Source organism: Myotis daubentonii, chromosome 4 (assembly GCF_963259705.1).
Source record: "Myotis daubentonii chromosome 4, mMyoDau2.1, whole genome shotgun sequence".
Classification (NCBI taxonomy): Eukaryota; Metazoa; Chordata; class Mammalia; order Chiroptera; family Vespertilionidae; genus Myotis; species Myotis daubentonii.
Genome location: NC_081843.1, coordinates 15205455 through 15221085, shown reverse-complemented (window position 1 = coordinate 15221085; position 15631 = coordinate 15205455). Strand labels below are relative to the sequence as shown.

The 15631-nt window shown below is 48.0% G+C and overlaps 1 protein-coding gene across 2 annotated transcripts in view; it reads right to left on the bottom strand.

Moving 5' to 3' along the window:
- Nucleotides 1-15631, bottom strand: part of FLYWCH1 (FLYWCH-type zinc finger 1) — a 31935-nt gene that overhangs the window by 9218 nt on the left and 7086 nt on the right. Inside the window, exons 3-7 of one of the 2 annotated variants that reach the window (XM_059692824.1) lie at nucleotides 5392-5493; nucleotides 4198-4632; nucleotides 3499-3945; nucleotides 2070-2498; nucleotides 1676-1939 (exon numbers count right to left, since the gene is read on the bottom strand). In XM_059692824.1, the coding sequence (XP_059548807.1) occupies nucleotides 1676-1939; nucleotides 2070-2498; nucleotides 3499-3945; nucleotides 4198-4531 (1474 nt within the window). In that variant the 5' untranslated portion in view covers nucleotides 4532-4632; nucleotides 5392-5493. Of the gene's footprint in view, nucleotides 1-1675; nucleotides 1940-2069; nucleotides 2499-3498; nucleotides 3949-4197; nucleotides 4633-5391; nucleotides 5494-15631 lie in introns of both variants that reach the window. The other variant, XM_059692823.1, reaches the window with a different exon arrangement.

Sequence of the window (15631 nt, the reverse complement as noted above, 5' to 3'; positions counted from 1 at the left end):
GCTGCTGGGTGAGGAAGAGATGTGTGAGGAAGGAGTGATGGGCACGCAGAACACTAGGTGGACAAATGAAGCAGCTGCTCAACTGCCCGGAAAACGAAGAGCTGTGTGAGGGAGAAGCCATCGCAATGCACTCCCAGCTCAGCGAACAGGTTTATATAACAAAGCGAAAACAAAACCTGCAGTAACTGCACTGAAAGGATGGGGGCAGCAGGTAACAGCTGAATCCTCTATCTTTACCAACACTTCCTCTCATTAGAAATCAACAAGAGATTCAGTTGATGATGGTAGAAGCACGTTTCGAGAAATAGGGTAGCCCTGGCTGGTGTGGTTCAGTGGTTGGAGTGTTGTCCAATACACCAAGGGGTGGCAGATTGGATTCCCGGTCAGGGCGCCTACCCAGGTCGCAGGTTTGATCCCTGGTCAGGCACAAGTGGGAGGCAGCAAACTGATGTTTCTCTCTCACTTTCTCACTCTAAAAAATCAATAAAAAAAATAAAAGAAACAAGGGAAAGAGCTCAGAATTATTATTTGGGGTGGGAATTGGGAGTGAGGATGGGGCAGGGCTGCCATGTGCCTTGTAGCTTCATCTCCAGGTACACGGAAGTTACATGAAAATGGAATAAAAAGAGTCAGAAAGAAATACAATCAGAAATCTCAACTGCCCAGAAAACCTGAGAGAACTTTAGGGTCAAAAAGTTCCTAATTTAGAAATTATACAACTGATAACTTCTGAAAGAGAGGCAGGGGGCTCTCAGACATGCGTGAAAAGCTGGGTAAGTAAGAGAAGGCGGGGCCAAAGCTGCTCTTCTTAGCAAGACAAGGACAAGAACATTTACGTTATTTACATCTTATGCCTGTGAGAGTCCAAAAACCAGGCCCTCTGGGGCTGACCAAGTGGACGAGATGGAAAAAGCGGGGCTGTGACCCTCGTCAATGGCTCCCTTAGGGCAGATGATAGATATTTATGGAGCAGAGCAGAGGAGAGAAGTAGTTGGTTAATTACATGAAAATACCACCTTCTGTCTTTAATCACGTGGTCTGCAGGGTGTGCCTGTTAATCAATACTGTATTATCCAATCACACTGTAAAAGTGAGAAACTGGCTGTGTGCAATTAGCTTCCTCTATGAATTCTAAAGAAAGAAAAGGGAGGAGGAAGAGGAAAGGAAGCCTGGGTTGATCACGTGCTCTGGAGATTTGGGGGCAGCTTGGGGCTGGTCTACCACCTGAGTGAGTGGGACTACCTTGAGCAGGGGTGGGCAAACTTTTTGACTCGAGGGCCACAGTGTGTTCTTAAACTGGACCGGAGGGCCGGAACAAAAGCATGGATGGAGTGTTTGTGTGAACTAATATAAATTCAAAGTAAACATCATTACATAAAAGGGTATGGTCTTTTTTATTTTTTATTTTTATTCATTTCAAACGGGCCGGATTCGGCCCGCGGGCCGTAGTTTGCCCACGGCTGACCTAGAGTCACCCCGAGTCTGGTCAGGGAATGTGGAGAGGTGGTGGTGGAGGAGTGGAGGCAAAGAAAGGGAAAGGCAAGAGGTGAGGGCCGTCACTCCTTCCACAGAGCTCCTGGTAAGGTACGGGAGGTGCCTGCTAAGGGACATGGGGGTCAAAAAGGAAAGGCTGGCTGATCTCCTGCCTGTCCCCAGACCTGCTCCCCAGTCTTACCTGAACTCCCCCTCTGGCCGACACCAGGGCGTTTCTCCCGCTGCCTCAGGGTCTCCAGGCCCATCAGATCAGGAGGGTGGCAGTGGCCTCGCATCACGGTCACCTGCTGGCCCTGGGTGATGGCCCGGCTGCGGCAGCGCATGCGGGCCTGGTCCCGGCAGGTCCAGTACACCTTGTTGCCAGCGGCCTTCTCCCGCCTGTAGAGGAAGGACTCGTGCACCAGGAAGCTGCCCCCCAAAGGGGTCCTCAAGAACTCAGGGCCTCCTTATGAGAAATGGGGTAGGTGGTCAGCAAAGGCTGAGCCAGGCCTGATGCCACCCCCGCCCGCTCCCAGGCCCTCAGGATGTAAGACTTGAGGGGCCCTGGCTCTGGCCAGTGGGCTTGCAGGACTCACCCAGGCCCTTTTCCTGGTCCCTGGTGGGAGATTCCTGCAGGGCCTGTGGCTTCGTGTGCTTCCTGGGCCGGGGCCTGGTGAGGGTCAGGGTGCCAGGCCCCCTGTGGTACAGCAGGCTGTCCACACCTTGGAGCAGCTTGTCCACTTGGCCCCCAGGGCCACCTGGCCTGGCCTTCTGTGTCGCCATGGTCTTCTCCTGCTGCCGCCGGGCCTGCAGGCCCTCCATGTCGGGCGGATGGCAGTGGCCGCGCATCACGGTCACGCGCTGGCCCTGGGTGATGGCCCGGCTGCGGCAGCCGTGAAGTACGTGGTCTCGGCACGTCCAGTACACCTTGTCTCCCACAGCCTTCTCTCGCTTGTACAGGAATGACTTGTGCACCAGGAAGCTGCCCCCATAACAGGTCTTCAAGAACTCGAAGGGCGGGCGCTCTGTTGGGGAAGGAACCAGCAGTCACAGTGGTCAGAGGGGTGGCGGTCAGGCAGTGCTGCTAGTGGAATGTGTGGCCAGGCGTGCTCTGTCCAAATGCAGCCACTGCACCCCCGCCCAGCAGCTCAAGGGGGAGTTGCAGTTCCTCTTCTGGTGGTCAGAGAGGTGGCCACACCCAAGATCATAGGCCCAGGTGGTCCAAGCTGGCTCTGACTCCACAGCCTATGCCCTCACACACTCCAGGCCATACTTTTTTTAGGGTTTATTTGAAAATGTTATCTAATTTTTGATTTATACTTGCACGCGCCATAAAGTACAGATGGTACCAAAAGATACACAGTGTAAAACAAGTCCCTCTCTCTCGCCCTGCCCCGGCACTCAGAACAGCAGTTGTTTTAACAGCGGTTGACTCCTTTCCAACCAGCCTTTGGGACCAAGCCCACCACCCAGTTGTGGGTAAAAAACTGCACAAAAATTCCGCCTGCAAGTTACTCAGAGCCACCACATGCTGGGCCAGTGCTGAGCACTGCCCACATGTCCAACATGTAATCTCCCTGACATTTGGACTATGATCCATCCTAGGACAAAGCCCCCAAAACTGCAGAAATTTAGCAAATGTTCTGAGGCTACCCAGCTTCATGAGATGGGGCTGGAACGTGAACCTGGGACCCACAGCTCAAAGATCTCCCACCAGGCTGACCTTCCCAAACTGCCCGGGTCGCCAGAATCACATGGAGCCCATTAAAACTCATGATTCTGGGCCCCACACCAGACCCTGCGGTGTCAGAAAATTCCACACGGACTTGGGACGCCTTGGTTTAGGAGCTCTGGTTCTATCCTATGGGCTTAATGACCAAGGGGACACGTTCATATTTTTAAAAGTTGTTTTAACTTTGAACACATTTTATAACGTGTGTGGAACCCCCCATTTCTATTTGGGCAGAAGAAAGGGCCCACGGGGTCATGCCTTCCCAGAGTGGAGCTGGGTGGGGCGACACTCACCAAACATCAGTAATCGGCGTTTCTTGAGAGGCAAGCTCCGGAGAGGCAAGGTCAGCATGGACAGGCTTCGCCGGAAGTTCTGCTCTGGGGCGGGCTCTGGCTCCTCAGGGCACAGCCTTGGGCCTGCCCCCTTGAGTGGCTCCTCCACCTGGCCTCCGGGGATCTGGGGGCTCCCCAAGCCCTCCGGCAGGGCTGGGCTGCGCAGCAGCTTCTGTTTCCGGCGCCGGGCCTCCAGGCCCTCCTCGTCAGGGGGGTGACAGTGGCCCCGCATCACAGTGGCCCGCGGGCCTCGGGTGATGGCCCGGCCGCGGCAGCCCAGCTCGGTGTGCTCTCGGCACTTCCAGTACACTTTGTCCCCCACAGCCTTCTCCTGCTTGTACAAGAAGGACTCCAGCACCAGGAGGCGGCCCCCGAACGGGGTCCTCAGGAACTCCAGGGGCTTGGGGGCTGCTAAGGGCAAGGAGAGGGCTGGGTTAGCTGACATGGAGTAAACATGGCACCAGGGACATGGATGGGAGGGTTGGGGGCAGCGTGGTTGGACAGGGATGAAGAACATACCAGCCTGGGACAGATTTGTACTTAGAGATAAGGAGGCTTGGAGCAGGGATCGGACAGCCAAAGTCACCCCCCTGGAAAGGGGCGTGCACGGAGGCCCAAGTGTGAGCATGCAGGGTCAGGGTTAGCAGGCCGGGAGCTCACCTGTGTCTGGCTGGCTGCATTTCTGCTCAAGGGGCTGGGGGCTTGGCTGGACTGGCCCTCCCTGCTCCTCTGCTGGCAGGGTCTGGAGGGTTCTGCCCAGGGTGTCGGGGCCAGACATCTCCAGGGACATGGCACAGTGCACTTCTTTGGGCAGGGAGTCCACGCCATCCCCGTCCCCAGTGCAGACCGTTACCAGGACCAGATTGAAGTATTCGTTGGGGTCTGCGGGGTCTGTGGGGGCTGCGGGGACGACATCTGTGCCAGTCTCAGGGGACGGCTCCTGGCCAGTCTTCATACTCGCGCTCTCCTGCTCGCTGGGCTCAGGCAGGGGCATTCCGGGACCAACGGCCTGTCCCCCAGACCACACTCAGGCCCCAGCTGTTGGATTTCCCCTCCTCCTCCAGGCAAGGAACCTGGCAGTCCAGGGTGTCTGTCCTAAGGGAGGAGGCAAAGCCCCATCAGTGGAGAAGCCTGGGGCTCAGGAGAATGGGTCTGGGCGCAGGTAGGGAGACGAGGCACTAGGCTAGGCACGGACCTGACGGAGCTGCAGAAACCCAGGCTGGTGCTTCCGCTTGGCCAGTTCCCCTCTTGGCGACAGTGAGTATGTCACCTCCCTCACCCAAACCTCACTTTCTCCATGTGTGAATGTGCCAAATACAAGGCTCTTGGCGGGGGTGGGGGAGGGTTGGTTGGGGTGGGGGGAACTGTCAGGGCCTAAGATACTGGTAACTGTGAGTTACTATGAATTGAGGCCCACAGGGCAACGTGTCTCATGGGTTTTCCATTTAACCTTCCAGCCCCATGTTATGAAAGTCCGCCATTCTCACTGACCCAGGTTACAGATGAGGACACTGAGCCTCCCAGGGCGACCAGCACAGCCATGAAGTTGCAGAGCTGGGAGGCCAGCTGAGGCCGAGCTGGAGCCCACCCCACACGGCGCCTGGCGTGCCTTGTCCAGGATAACAGTCACTGAGCACCAAGCATCAGAGACAAGCACTGGGGACATGAGCTCAGGTCACGGACCTTCCCAGAGTCCCCAGCGCCCTCTCACCCTGACACTCTGCAGACCACAGAGTCCCTGGCCCTGAGAGGCGTGACTCTCTGGACTCACAACAGATCCTGTGCCCACCCCAGGCGGGAGGCCAGGGGCCACCCAGAGCTCAGGAGGTGCCAGGGCCCCATGAAGGCAGTGACCTTGTGCAGGAGCTGGTGCTGGCGCTGCCTCAGCTGGGCAGGGACGGGGCTGTGAAGCTGTCCAGAGGATCCGCGGTCACTGACGGCTCCCTGGCTTCTGGCCTGGAGAAGCAGAAAGAATGGACTATGGGGACCAGGGTGTCCTGGAGACCGGGGTAGGGACACCAGTGTGGGGTGGTCTTTCTGTCTTCTTGGGGGACTGGGGTGGTGGGCACATCGTGGGTCTTTCTGTTTCTCAGTCCAGAAACAAGACTGCTGCCTCCCCTCACATTTCCGTTTCCCCACGGTGAGCTGTCATCCCATCCCAAGTTCTGTGGTTCCAATTCCTCCTGGTCCCCTTTCCTACTAGGAAGTTCCCTGGGCTGGTGCCCGCATTTAGCTCCCAAGCCCCGGTCAACCTAAGTGCGGGGGCCCAGAGCCCCTGATTCCCCACGCTTCCCTCAAAGTCCCTGTGCTACATGCTTGCCCAGCCGCGGGCAGCAGCAAAGCCCGGTCCGGATGGGCGAGACCCAGGAAAACAATTCCTCCAGGTACCGGGACAAATGGTAGGCGTTCCGCCTAACCTGCGTCATCCTCACCCCCTCCCCTCTCCCCGGTCCAGCTCCTCCCAGACAAGCCAATCTCTGGCTCTCCATGTGGTCCTTCTCCGCCCCGTCCATCCTGCCCCACAAAGCGTCCATCCTGCCCCACAAAGCGCTGGAGGGGTGGGGGGACGGGACCGGGAACACGGCCTGGCAGCAGCAAGACGCACCCGCGCCCCCCTGGGCAGGGCAGCTCTGGGCAGGAAAGGGTAGCAGTCGAGGCCCCGCCTACAGGCCGCCCGCTGCGTATGATCGGCTCCCCGAGTCCCTCCACCCGCAGTGCAGTCCGCCCCTATGGCCCGCAAGCCCCGGGGTCTCTGAACGGTCCCTGAACGCAAGCGGCAGGTCCCCAGCGCCAAGTCCTCCCTCCCGCGCTGTGCCCGTGAGCTGCCCGCGCTCCCGCCTTCCCTTTGGTCTCCACCGACAGGGTGAAACGGCGCAGAGCAGCTGGAACCCTTCCACAGGCCTTTCAGACACGCAGGCCACCCAAATCGGTGCGGTCACTGCCCGGCCAGCGTGCACATTCCTACAGTCGGTCCCGCCACGCAGCTGGACCGGAGTGAAGGCTGCAGGGACCCACCCACACCAACCGCCCTGGCCTCAGAGGATCAGGCGCCGGAGCCCCGCCTCCTCCAGGTCAGCTGGGTGGACATGACCAACAAAGACCAACAGGGGTCAGCTGGCAAAGGCCCCGCGTTCCCGGGCAACTGTGCGCGTTGTCATAGAGCCCGAGTCAGGAGACACTGCAATCCTCTCAACTCAAACTGCTGTTTAAATTCAGGACCCTTGTGTCTCAAAGGAGATGGAAAACAAAAGACCTTGAACTATGGCTGACCATGGGCTGTGGAAAGGCTTCAATGGACTAGAATTTAGATTTGATTGATAGACGGTTCCCATTCTCAACCATTAAAGGCCCTTAAAAGGCCTGTTTAATGACCATAAATTCTCCTGCAAAGTTATGCAGGCCCTTTGCACTGTGGTCTTGAATCTGGACTGGCCTGCAGCCCAGATTGATCCTCGCTGTGTAACCTGAGTGCGCCAGGAACTCACAGTGGGGGGTGGAGAGCCTTGCCCTCCCGGGCCATAGCCCTGAGGCCAGTGGGGAAGGAAGCTGTGGGAGAGGCCACATGCAGGGGACAGGGGCACTGCCAGGAATGGAGGAAGACCATCTGGCACCGTCCAGCCTAGCCCACCCTCCAGCTGGGTGTAGTCACATGAGGTGCCTGAGAAAACCAGTAGAGGCCCAGCCCAGCCACCCCATGATTCAGAATTTTACAGTTTGATCTGGTACCTGATCAACAATAAACTACTGCTATTTAAGCTAGTAAGATCAGAGATCATTTATTACACAGCAGTTCTTGGCAATGACTGAATCGCGTGGGTTTTGGCTTTTTGATGAATGGAATAATACTAATGGCTCTGAAATATCTAACATCAAAGTGCTTTTGAACTTCAGGTGCCATGCTACACAAATGTTAAATCCCTTCAGATGATTGCATTAAAGGGCTGGTAATCCCGTGAAAGGAACAAAAATATTAAGTATAAAGGATAGCAAATGAGAATTACATATTGAAAAAATCTAACATGAAATAAGCCAGTCAAAAAAGAAAAGTATTATATGATTCCACTTACTGGTATATGATGAAGCTAGAGTGATCAAATTTTATAGAGACAGAAAGTAAAATGCTGATCTGTTATCTGTGGTAGAATCCTCTCCAATATGCAGATTTTTGTGAAAATCCTAACAGGTAAGACCATTACTTTCGAGGTTGAACCCTTGGATACAACAGAAAATGTAAGACCAAGAACTAGGATGAGGAAGGAATTCCTCCTGGTCAGCAAAGACTGATTTTTGCTGCCAAGCAACTGGAAGACGGACGTTCTTTGACTACAACATTCAAAAAGAGACCACTCTTCACCTTGTGTTGAGACTTTATGGTGCTGCTTAGAAAAGGAAGAAGAAGTCTTACCCACCCCCAGGAAGAGTAAGTGTAAGAAAAAGAAGGTTAAGCTGGCTGCCCTGAAATACCACACAGTGGACACGAATGGCAACATCAGACACTTTTGCTAGAAGTTTTTATGGCCAGCCACTCTGACAGACATTATTGTGGCAAATGCTGTCTGACCTATTGCTTCAACAAACCAGAAGACAAATAATTATATTTAGGTAAAGTAACTACATCAACTAAAAAAAAAAAGAGAGAGAGAATTCAAATGGTGGTTGACAGGGGCTGGCGGGTAGAGAATTGGGAGTGTTGTGTAATGGATACCGGATGATGTTTGGGATGATAAAAAGACAGATGGTGGTTATGGATGCACAACATTGTGAAAGTACTTAATGCCACTGAATTGTACACTTTAAAATGATTTAAGTTGTAATTTTTGTGTGTGTATTTTACCACACACGCAAAAAAAAAAAAAAAAATCTAACAAATTATATGTAGTGATGCCCCATTTACCTAACATCTGATTAAATAAAGGTATCCCTCCACGATTCAGAATTTTACAACTTTATCTGTTTCACAATTTATCCATTTGGGATAGATATCTTCACAAGCTCTTGTCACTCCTCACTTTCTGGATAAAGAGGATACACATATTTTATCCTGATTTAGAAAAGGAAGTGTCTCTATTCATTTCCTTGGGCACATCTCCCCCCCGGGAGGCCCTTTCTCCACCCTTCATGTCCTGCTCTCTCTGGTCACCAAATCTGTGTCTCTGCTGGTTCTTTGCATTTGGATGATCAAGGTTTTTAGGGTTCCTGTGTCCTAAAACAAAACCTAACAAAACCCCCTCCTTAAAACATTAACCAAAATTAATGACTTAATTTTGCAAGAACAGCACATACCCCTTCCTTTTCACCCTGGTCATCTGGCAGCTGCCCCTTAACTCTGCAGACACCATTCTCCCCTTTGGTCACCATGCAGGATCAGCACTGGCTCGCTCCATCCATAAATCATGTTCTCTCTCTGAAACACTTGCTCGTGCCTGTATGTGGTCTATCGGTACGATGGAATTTATTCAGCAATAAAGGAATACAGTTCTGACACGTATTACCGTGTGGATGAACCTTGAAAACATGATGCTCAGTGAAAAAAGCCAGACATAGAAGGTCACATATTGGGTGATTCATTCATATGAAATGTCCAGAAAAGACAAATCCATAGGGACAGAAAGCATATTAGTGGGTTCATAGAACCTAGGGCAGGAATCAGGGAGTGATGCTAAGTAGTGTGGGGGTTCTTTTGTGGGGAATGAAAATGTAAAATGGATTGTGGTGATGGCTGTACTCCACACTCAAAACACTGAATTGCACACTTCAGATGGGGGAAGTGTATGGCATATAAAGCATATCCAAATAAAGTTGTTTAAAAAAAAATCCTTAGGCGCAGGGGTGCAAAAAAAAAAAAAAAAAATCCTTATAGCTATGACTCAGGTCTCCAGAGTCACTTGAATAAAAACCAGTTTTATACATCATAAACAGATTTATCACTCCTGGGCTTGATTTCTTCATCAAAGGAGAGGGGCAGTATGAATTATGTATTGAGATATTTTGTACGTTGCTGATATCTGAACAAAATAGTAAATCACCCATAACCTGCCACTCGAATGCACAGCTATTTACTCTTGTATTTGTACCTTTAACATTTTATTTTCTGTTGCACACACATTGTGTTCTACATGTTGTTTGCTATTTTACTCCACATTAGAGTGGGAAGCCCTCACCTGCAGACCAGATGGAGTCCTCAAGTATTATGTAACCTAGGCCCATGACAGTTATGAAAACAAAATCTAAATCCTCAACAATACTCTGGAAAACCACAAGATGGCAATGTTACTTCTTAAAAATGAAAGTACTATACCACATTCCTGATAAAAATTACATGCATGGCACAGCGTTTCCAAAACAAGAGTTTGGGAGTTTCAAAGTGTTACAAAAATAATTCAAGAAGAATTTCTAAAATTTTTTTTATTTATAAAACTTATTAGTTAGAAAGCAAAATCCAATTAACAAGTTCAACAAAAATTATTTTTCCCAAGCTAAGGTTTTGTGTGTGTGTGTTTTTTGAAAAAGACCACAGTATTATTTGGACAATGACATTACTTCTAGCTTTCAATCCACTTTTCTTCCATCTCTTCTTGACTCCAGTCATATTTTTTATTTATTGACTAATTTTAGCTTATTTACTCATAACTTAAAAGAAAAACTACCTTAAATAACTGAAAAAAATGTCTCAAAATGTTAAAAGTAGTAAGAATAGCAATTTATTTTTCCTTACATTTCAAAATTGTTTGCAATGTACATGAACTCTTTTTACAGTGGAAAAATATTAAATGCTCTAAAGATAAGCTGTATTTCCTTGCTTGGTAATGTTTTCTATAACTCCATAACTCACAGGGAACATTCCTGTGTCATACAAGAAAACAAAGACTGCCCAGCGAATGTGGCTCAGGGGTTGAGCATCGACCTATGAACTAGGAGGTCACAGTTCAATTTCCAGTCAGGGCACATGCCTGGGCTACGGACTCGAACCCCAGTATGGGGAATGCAGGAGGCAGCTGATCAATGATTCTCTCTCATCATTATTATTTCTATCCATCTCTCTCCCTCTCCCTTCCTCTCTGAAATCAATAAGAATATACATTTTTTAAAATAAATAAATAAATAAATAAATAAATAAATAAATAAATGAAATAGAGGTCTTAAAAGTGGCAGTGGAGTAAGTGGAAGGTATACTGATACTCCTAAGACCAAACTGGAAATACAACTAAAATACAGAAAAACCACCCTGAAAAATCACCTGAAGACTAGCTGGAGAACTCTGACAACCAAGGGCATAAAGTGGAAACCACATAGAGACTGGTAGGGAGTGCAGAGATGCAAAAGGGCTGGCGAGGCTTCCACAGACAGCAGCTGGAGGTCTGGAGGGATATCTCAGCTGTTGGGGGTTCCCATTGAAAACTCTGGACTTCCCTAGCTGGACTTCCCAGCCCAGAGCACCAGAACTTAGAAAGGTGCCCACAGAACATACGGTTGTGAAAAGCAGCAAGGTTGCTGCTCACCATCCAGAGATAGCTAGAAATGCAGGCACCCCCTTAAAGGGCCAATGCACAAGGTTTCCTGTGCAGGCACTCACCTTGGGCTTTGGTAGAGGGAGGGCAGAGCAGACTGAAGCTGTGTGAGGAGAGTCCAGGTTAGGGGCTCTGGGGCTGGAGCTTATAAGGCAGCCACCCCGGTTTCTTATGCTGAGTCATTCCCTCACCCTGCAGAGGACATCTTCCTCCACAGACCTTTGCTATCTAGGCAGTTTTTGCCTGGGGGGGAAGGCAGTTGCCCCACCCTGTTGGAAGATCTCTTGCCCCACCCTTTGATCAATAGCCTGAGGCTAATCAAACCTGAATACAATCAGACTGCAGGCAGAAGCAGATCTCTGGAAACTTTGAGTCTTTACCTGATTTCCTTCTGGGCCCGGGGCTAGGAAAAGCAGACTCTGGTGCACATCTTGGTCCTTCCCAAAGACAACCAGACCCAGCAGAGCAAGCCACAAGCTGTGGATTGCTGATAGCTCTAAACAGGGGATTCAGGGCCAGTCAGAAATAGCATCTGACATTGTCCTGCACTAGAGATGAGGAGTCTAATACGTAAACACAAACCCTAACAGGCAGCCAAAATGGGGAGACAAAAAAACAACCCCCAAATGAAAGAACAAGAGAATTCTCCAGAAGAAGGACTAAACAAAATGGAGTTCAGAAATTTATCAGATATAGAGTTCAGAATAATGATGGAAAAGATGCTCAAAAGCATGAGAAAAGATATAGTAACTATGAAAAAAGACAAGTTGAAAATAAAGAATGACACAGCACTAATAAAGAACACATTGGAAGGAATGCACAGCAAATTAGGGGAAGCTGAGGATCAGATCAGTGAATTAGAAGACAAGGTAGAAAAAAATTACTCAAGCAGAGAAACCAAAAAGAAAAAAAAAGAAAAAATAGGAGGACAGCTTAAGGGAGCTGGGGGACAACATGAAACGTAACAATATTAGCATAATGAGAGTGCCAGAAGGGGAACAAAGTGAGCAAGGGATAGAGAACATGTTTGAAGAAATAATGGCAGAAAAGTTTCCTAACCTGGTGAAGGAAAATAATCACACAAGTCCAATGAGGCACAGAGAGTCCCAAGCAAGAAGAATCCAAACAGCCCTAGCACAGTGGTCAGCAAACCACGGCTCATGAGCCACATGCGGCTCTTTGGCCCCTTTTGACCCAGAACTTCCAAGAGAAGGCCCAAGGCCCCACAGCAGCTTGCATTGCTTCACAGCTGGGCCTCATCTGGACACCTCCAAATCCCAAACAAGGAAGGGGAATCTGCAGATCTCTTTGTAGATCCTGCTGGGTAGCCTCAGGAAGAGGCTAAATTAGCACCTCCTTAGATCCAAGAGCCAGTGTACCCAGTGGTCAGAGTGGGACCATCCAGATTACAACTCCTCAGATCCATAAGGGACACACTCAGGGGGCAGACTCAGTGACCACCAAAGCCCCACTGAAGCAAGTCTTGCCCCATAAGGGTGTCTTCAGCACAGAAGTTCTCCCACCATAGACACAGCTGATTCTCACAGCCAATTGGCCTAGAGGTCAATTTCTCCCAGTGATACCTACAACAATCAAGGCTTAACTACAACAAGACTGTGCACAAAGCCCACAAAGGGGTGCACCAAGAGTGTCTACCTCAGGTCATTGGGGAGGCTGAGCCACTGGGCCCTATAGGACACCTAGCACACAAAGCCACTCTACCAACACAGGGAAGCATAAAAAATGTGGAGACAAAGAAACAGGTCACAAATGACAGAAATGGAGGAAAGCAAACTACTGGATATAGAGTTCAAAACCACGGTTATAAGGTTTTTCAAGAATTTTCTAGAAACCGCCAATAAATTTAGTGAGACCCTGGAGGATATGAAAAAAGACCAACTAAAAATTAAGCATACACTGACTGAAATAAAGAATAATATACAGAGATCCAACAGCAGACAAGAGGATCCCAAGAATCAAGTCAAAGATTTGAAATATGAAGAAGCAAAAAATACCCAACCAGAAAAACAAAAAGAAAAAAGAATCCAAAAATATGAAGATAGTGTAAGGAGCCTCTGGGACAACTTCAAGCATACCAACATCTGAATTATAGGGGTGCCAGAAGAAGAGAAAGAGCAAGATATTGAAAACCTATTTGAAGAAATAATGACAGAAAACTTCCCCTACCTGGTGAAAGAAATAGACTTCCAAGTCCAGGAAGCGCAGAGAACCCCAAACAAAAGGAATGCAAAGAGGACCACACCAAGACACATCATAATTAAAATGCCAAGATCAAAAGACAAAGGGAGAATCTTAAAAGCAGCAAGAGAAAGTAAGTCAGTTACCTACAAGGGAGTATCCATACGACTGTCAGCTGATTTCTCAACAGAAACTATGCAGGCCAGAAGGGAGTGGCAAGAAATATTAAAAGTGAGGAATAGCAAGAACCTACAACCAAGATTACTTTATCCAGCAAAGCTATCATTCAGAATTGAAGGTCAGATAAAGAGCTTCACAGATAAGAAAAAGCTAAAGGAGTTCATCACCACCAAACCAGTATTATATGAAATGCTGAAAGGTATCCTTTAAGAAGAGGAAGAAGAAAAAGGTAAAGATAAAAATTATGAACAGCATTAACTGAAGGACTTGTATACATGTATATAAGCCAAACCAATGGACATGGACAACAGGGGGATGGGAGCATGAGTGTGCGGGCGGGGGGTGGGGGGGTGGGGGGGGGAAGTTGGGGGTTAATGGGGGGGATGAGGACACATTTGTAATACCTTAATAATAAAAAAAAGAAAGAAAATATAAAGTCCTAAAAAAAAAATTATGAACAGCAAATACATATCTATCAACAAGTGAATCTAAAAATCAAGTGAATGAAAAATATGATGAACAGAGTAAACTGGTGAATATAATAGAACCAGGGGCATAGAAAGGGAGTGGACTGACAATTCTTGGGGGGAAAGCGGTGGGGGCGTGCAGGAAGAGACTGGACAAAAATTGTACACCTATGGATGAGGACAGCGGGAGGGGTAAGGGCAGAGGGTGGGGTGGGAACTGGGTGGAGGAGAGCTATGGGGGGGAAAAAGAGGAACAACTGTAATAATCTGAACAATAAAGATTTAATTAAAAAAAGAAAAGAAAATACTATGAACAATTAACTATATGCCAATAGCTGGACAACGTGAATGAAATGAACAAATTCCTAGAAAAATACAATCTCCCAGAACTGAATCAGGAAGAATCAGAAAACCGGAATAGGCTAATAACGACTGATAAAATGGATGCAGTAAAAAACAAAAACAAAATCCCAGCAAACAAAAGCCATTGTCCGGACAGCTTCACAGGGAAGTTTTACCAAACATTCAAAGAAGAACTAACACCTATACTCCTCAAACTATTCCATAAAATCCAAGAGGAAAGAACATTCCAAGCTCTTTTTATGAGGCCAGGATTATCCTAATTCCAAAATCAGATAAAAACACTACAAAGCCCTAGCCGTTTGGCTCAGTGGATAGAGTGTTGGCCTGTGGACTGAAGGGTCCTGGGTTCAATTCTAGTCAAGGGCACATGCCCAGGTTGTGGGCTCAATCCCCAGTAGGGAGCGTGCAGGAGGGGGATGATCAATGATTCTTTCTCATCATTGATGTTTCTATCTCTCTCCCCTTCTCCCTTCCTCTCTGAAATCAATAAAAATACATTTTTTAAAAAAGACACTACAAAGAAAGAGAATTTCAGGCCAATATCTCTGATGAACATAGATGCTAAAATCCTCAGCAAAATATTAACAAATTGGATCCAGCAATATTAAAATTAAAAAGATCATACACCATTGCCAAGTGGAATTTATTCCAGGGATGCAAGGCTGGTACAATATTCTCAAATCAATAAATGTGATACATCACTTAAACAAACTGAAAGAAAAAAATCACATGATCATATCAATAGACGCAGAAAAAGCATTAGACAAAATCCAGCATCCATTTTTGATAAAAATTCTCAGCAAAGTGGAAATAGAGGGATCATATCTCAACACAATAAAGGCCATATATGACAAACCTACAGCGAATATTATACTCAATGGGAAAAACTAAAATCATTTTTCCTAAGAACAGGAACAAGACAGGGATGTCTACTTTCACCACTCTTAGTCAATATAGTACTGGAAGTCCTAACCACAGCGATCAGATAAGAAGAAGAAATAAAAGGCATCCAAATTAGATGTAAAGGAGGAAGTGAAACTGTCATTATTCGCAGATGACATGATATTGTACATAGAAAATCCTAAAGACTCCACCAAAAAAGTACTAGATTTAGTAAAGGAATTCAGCAATGTAGCAGGATACAAAATTAACACGCAGAAATTGATGGCATTTTTATACACCAATAATGAATTCTCAGGAAAAGAAACTAAGCAAACAATCCCATTTATCAATGTAATAAAAAAATTAAGATACTTAGAAATAAACTTAACCAAGGAGGTAAAAGACTTGTACTTGGAAAACTACAGGACGTTGAAAAAAGAGATAGAGGAAGACATAAACAAATGGAAGAACATACCGTGTTCGTGGACCGGTAGA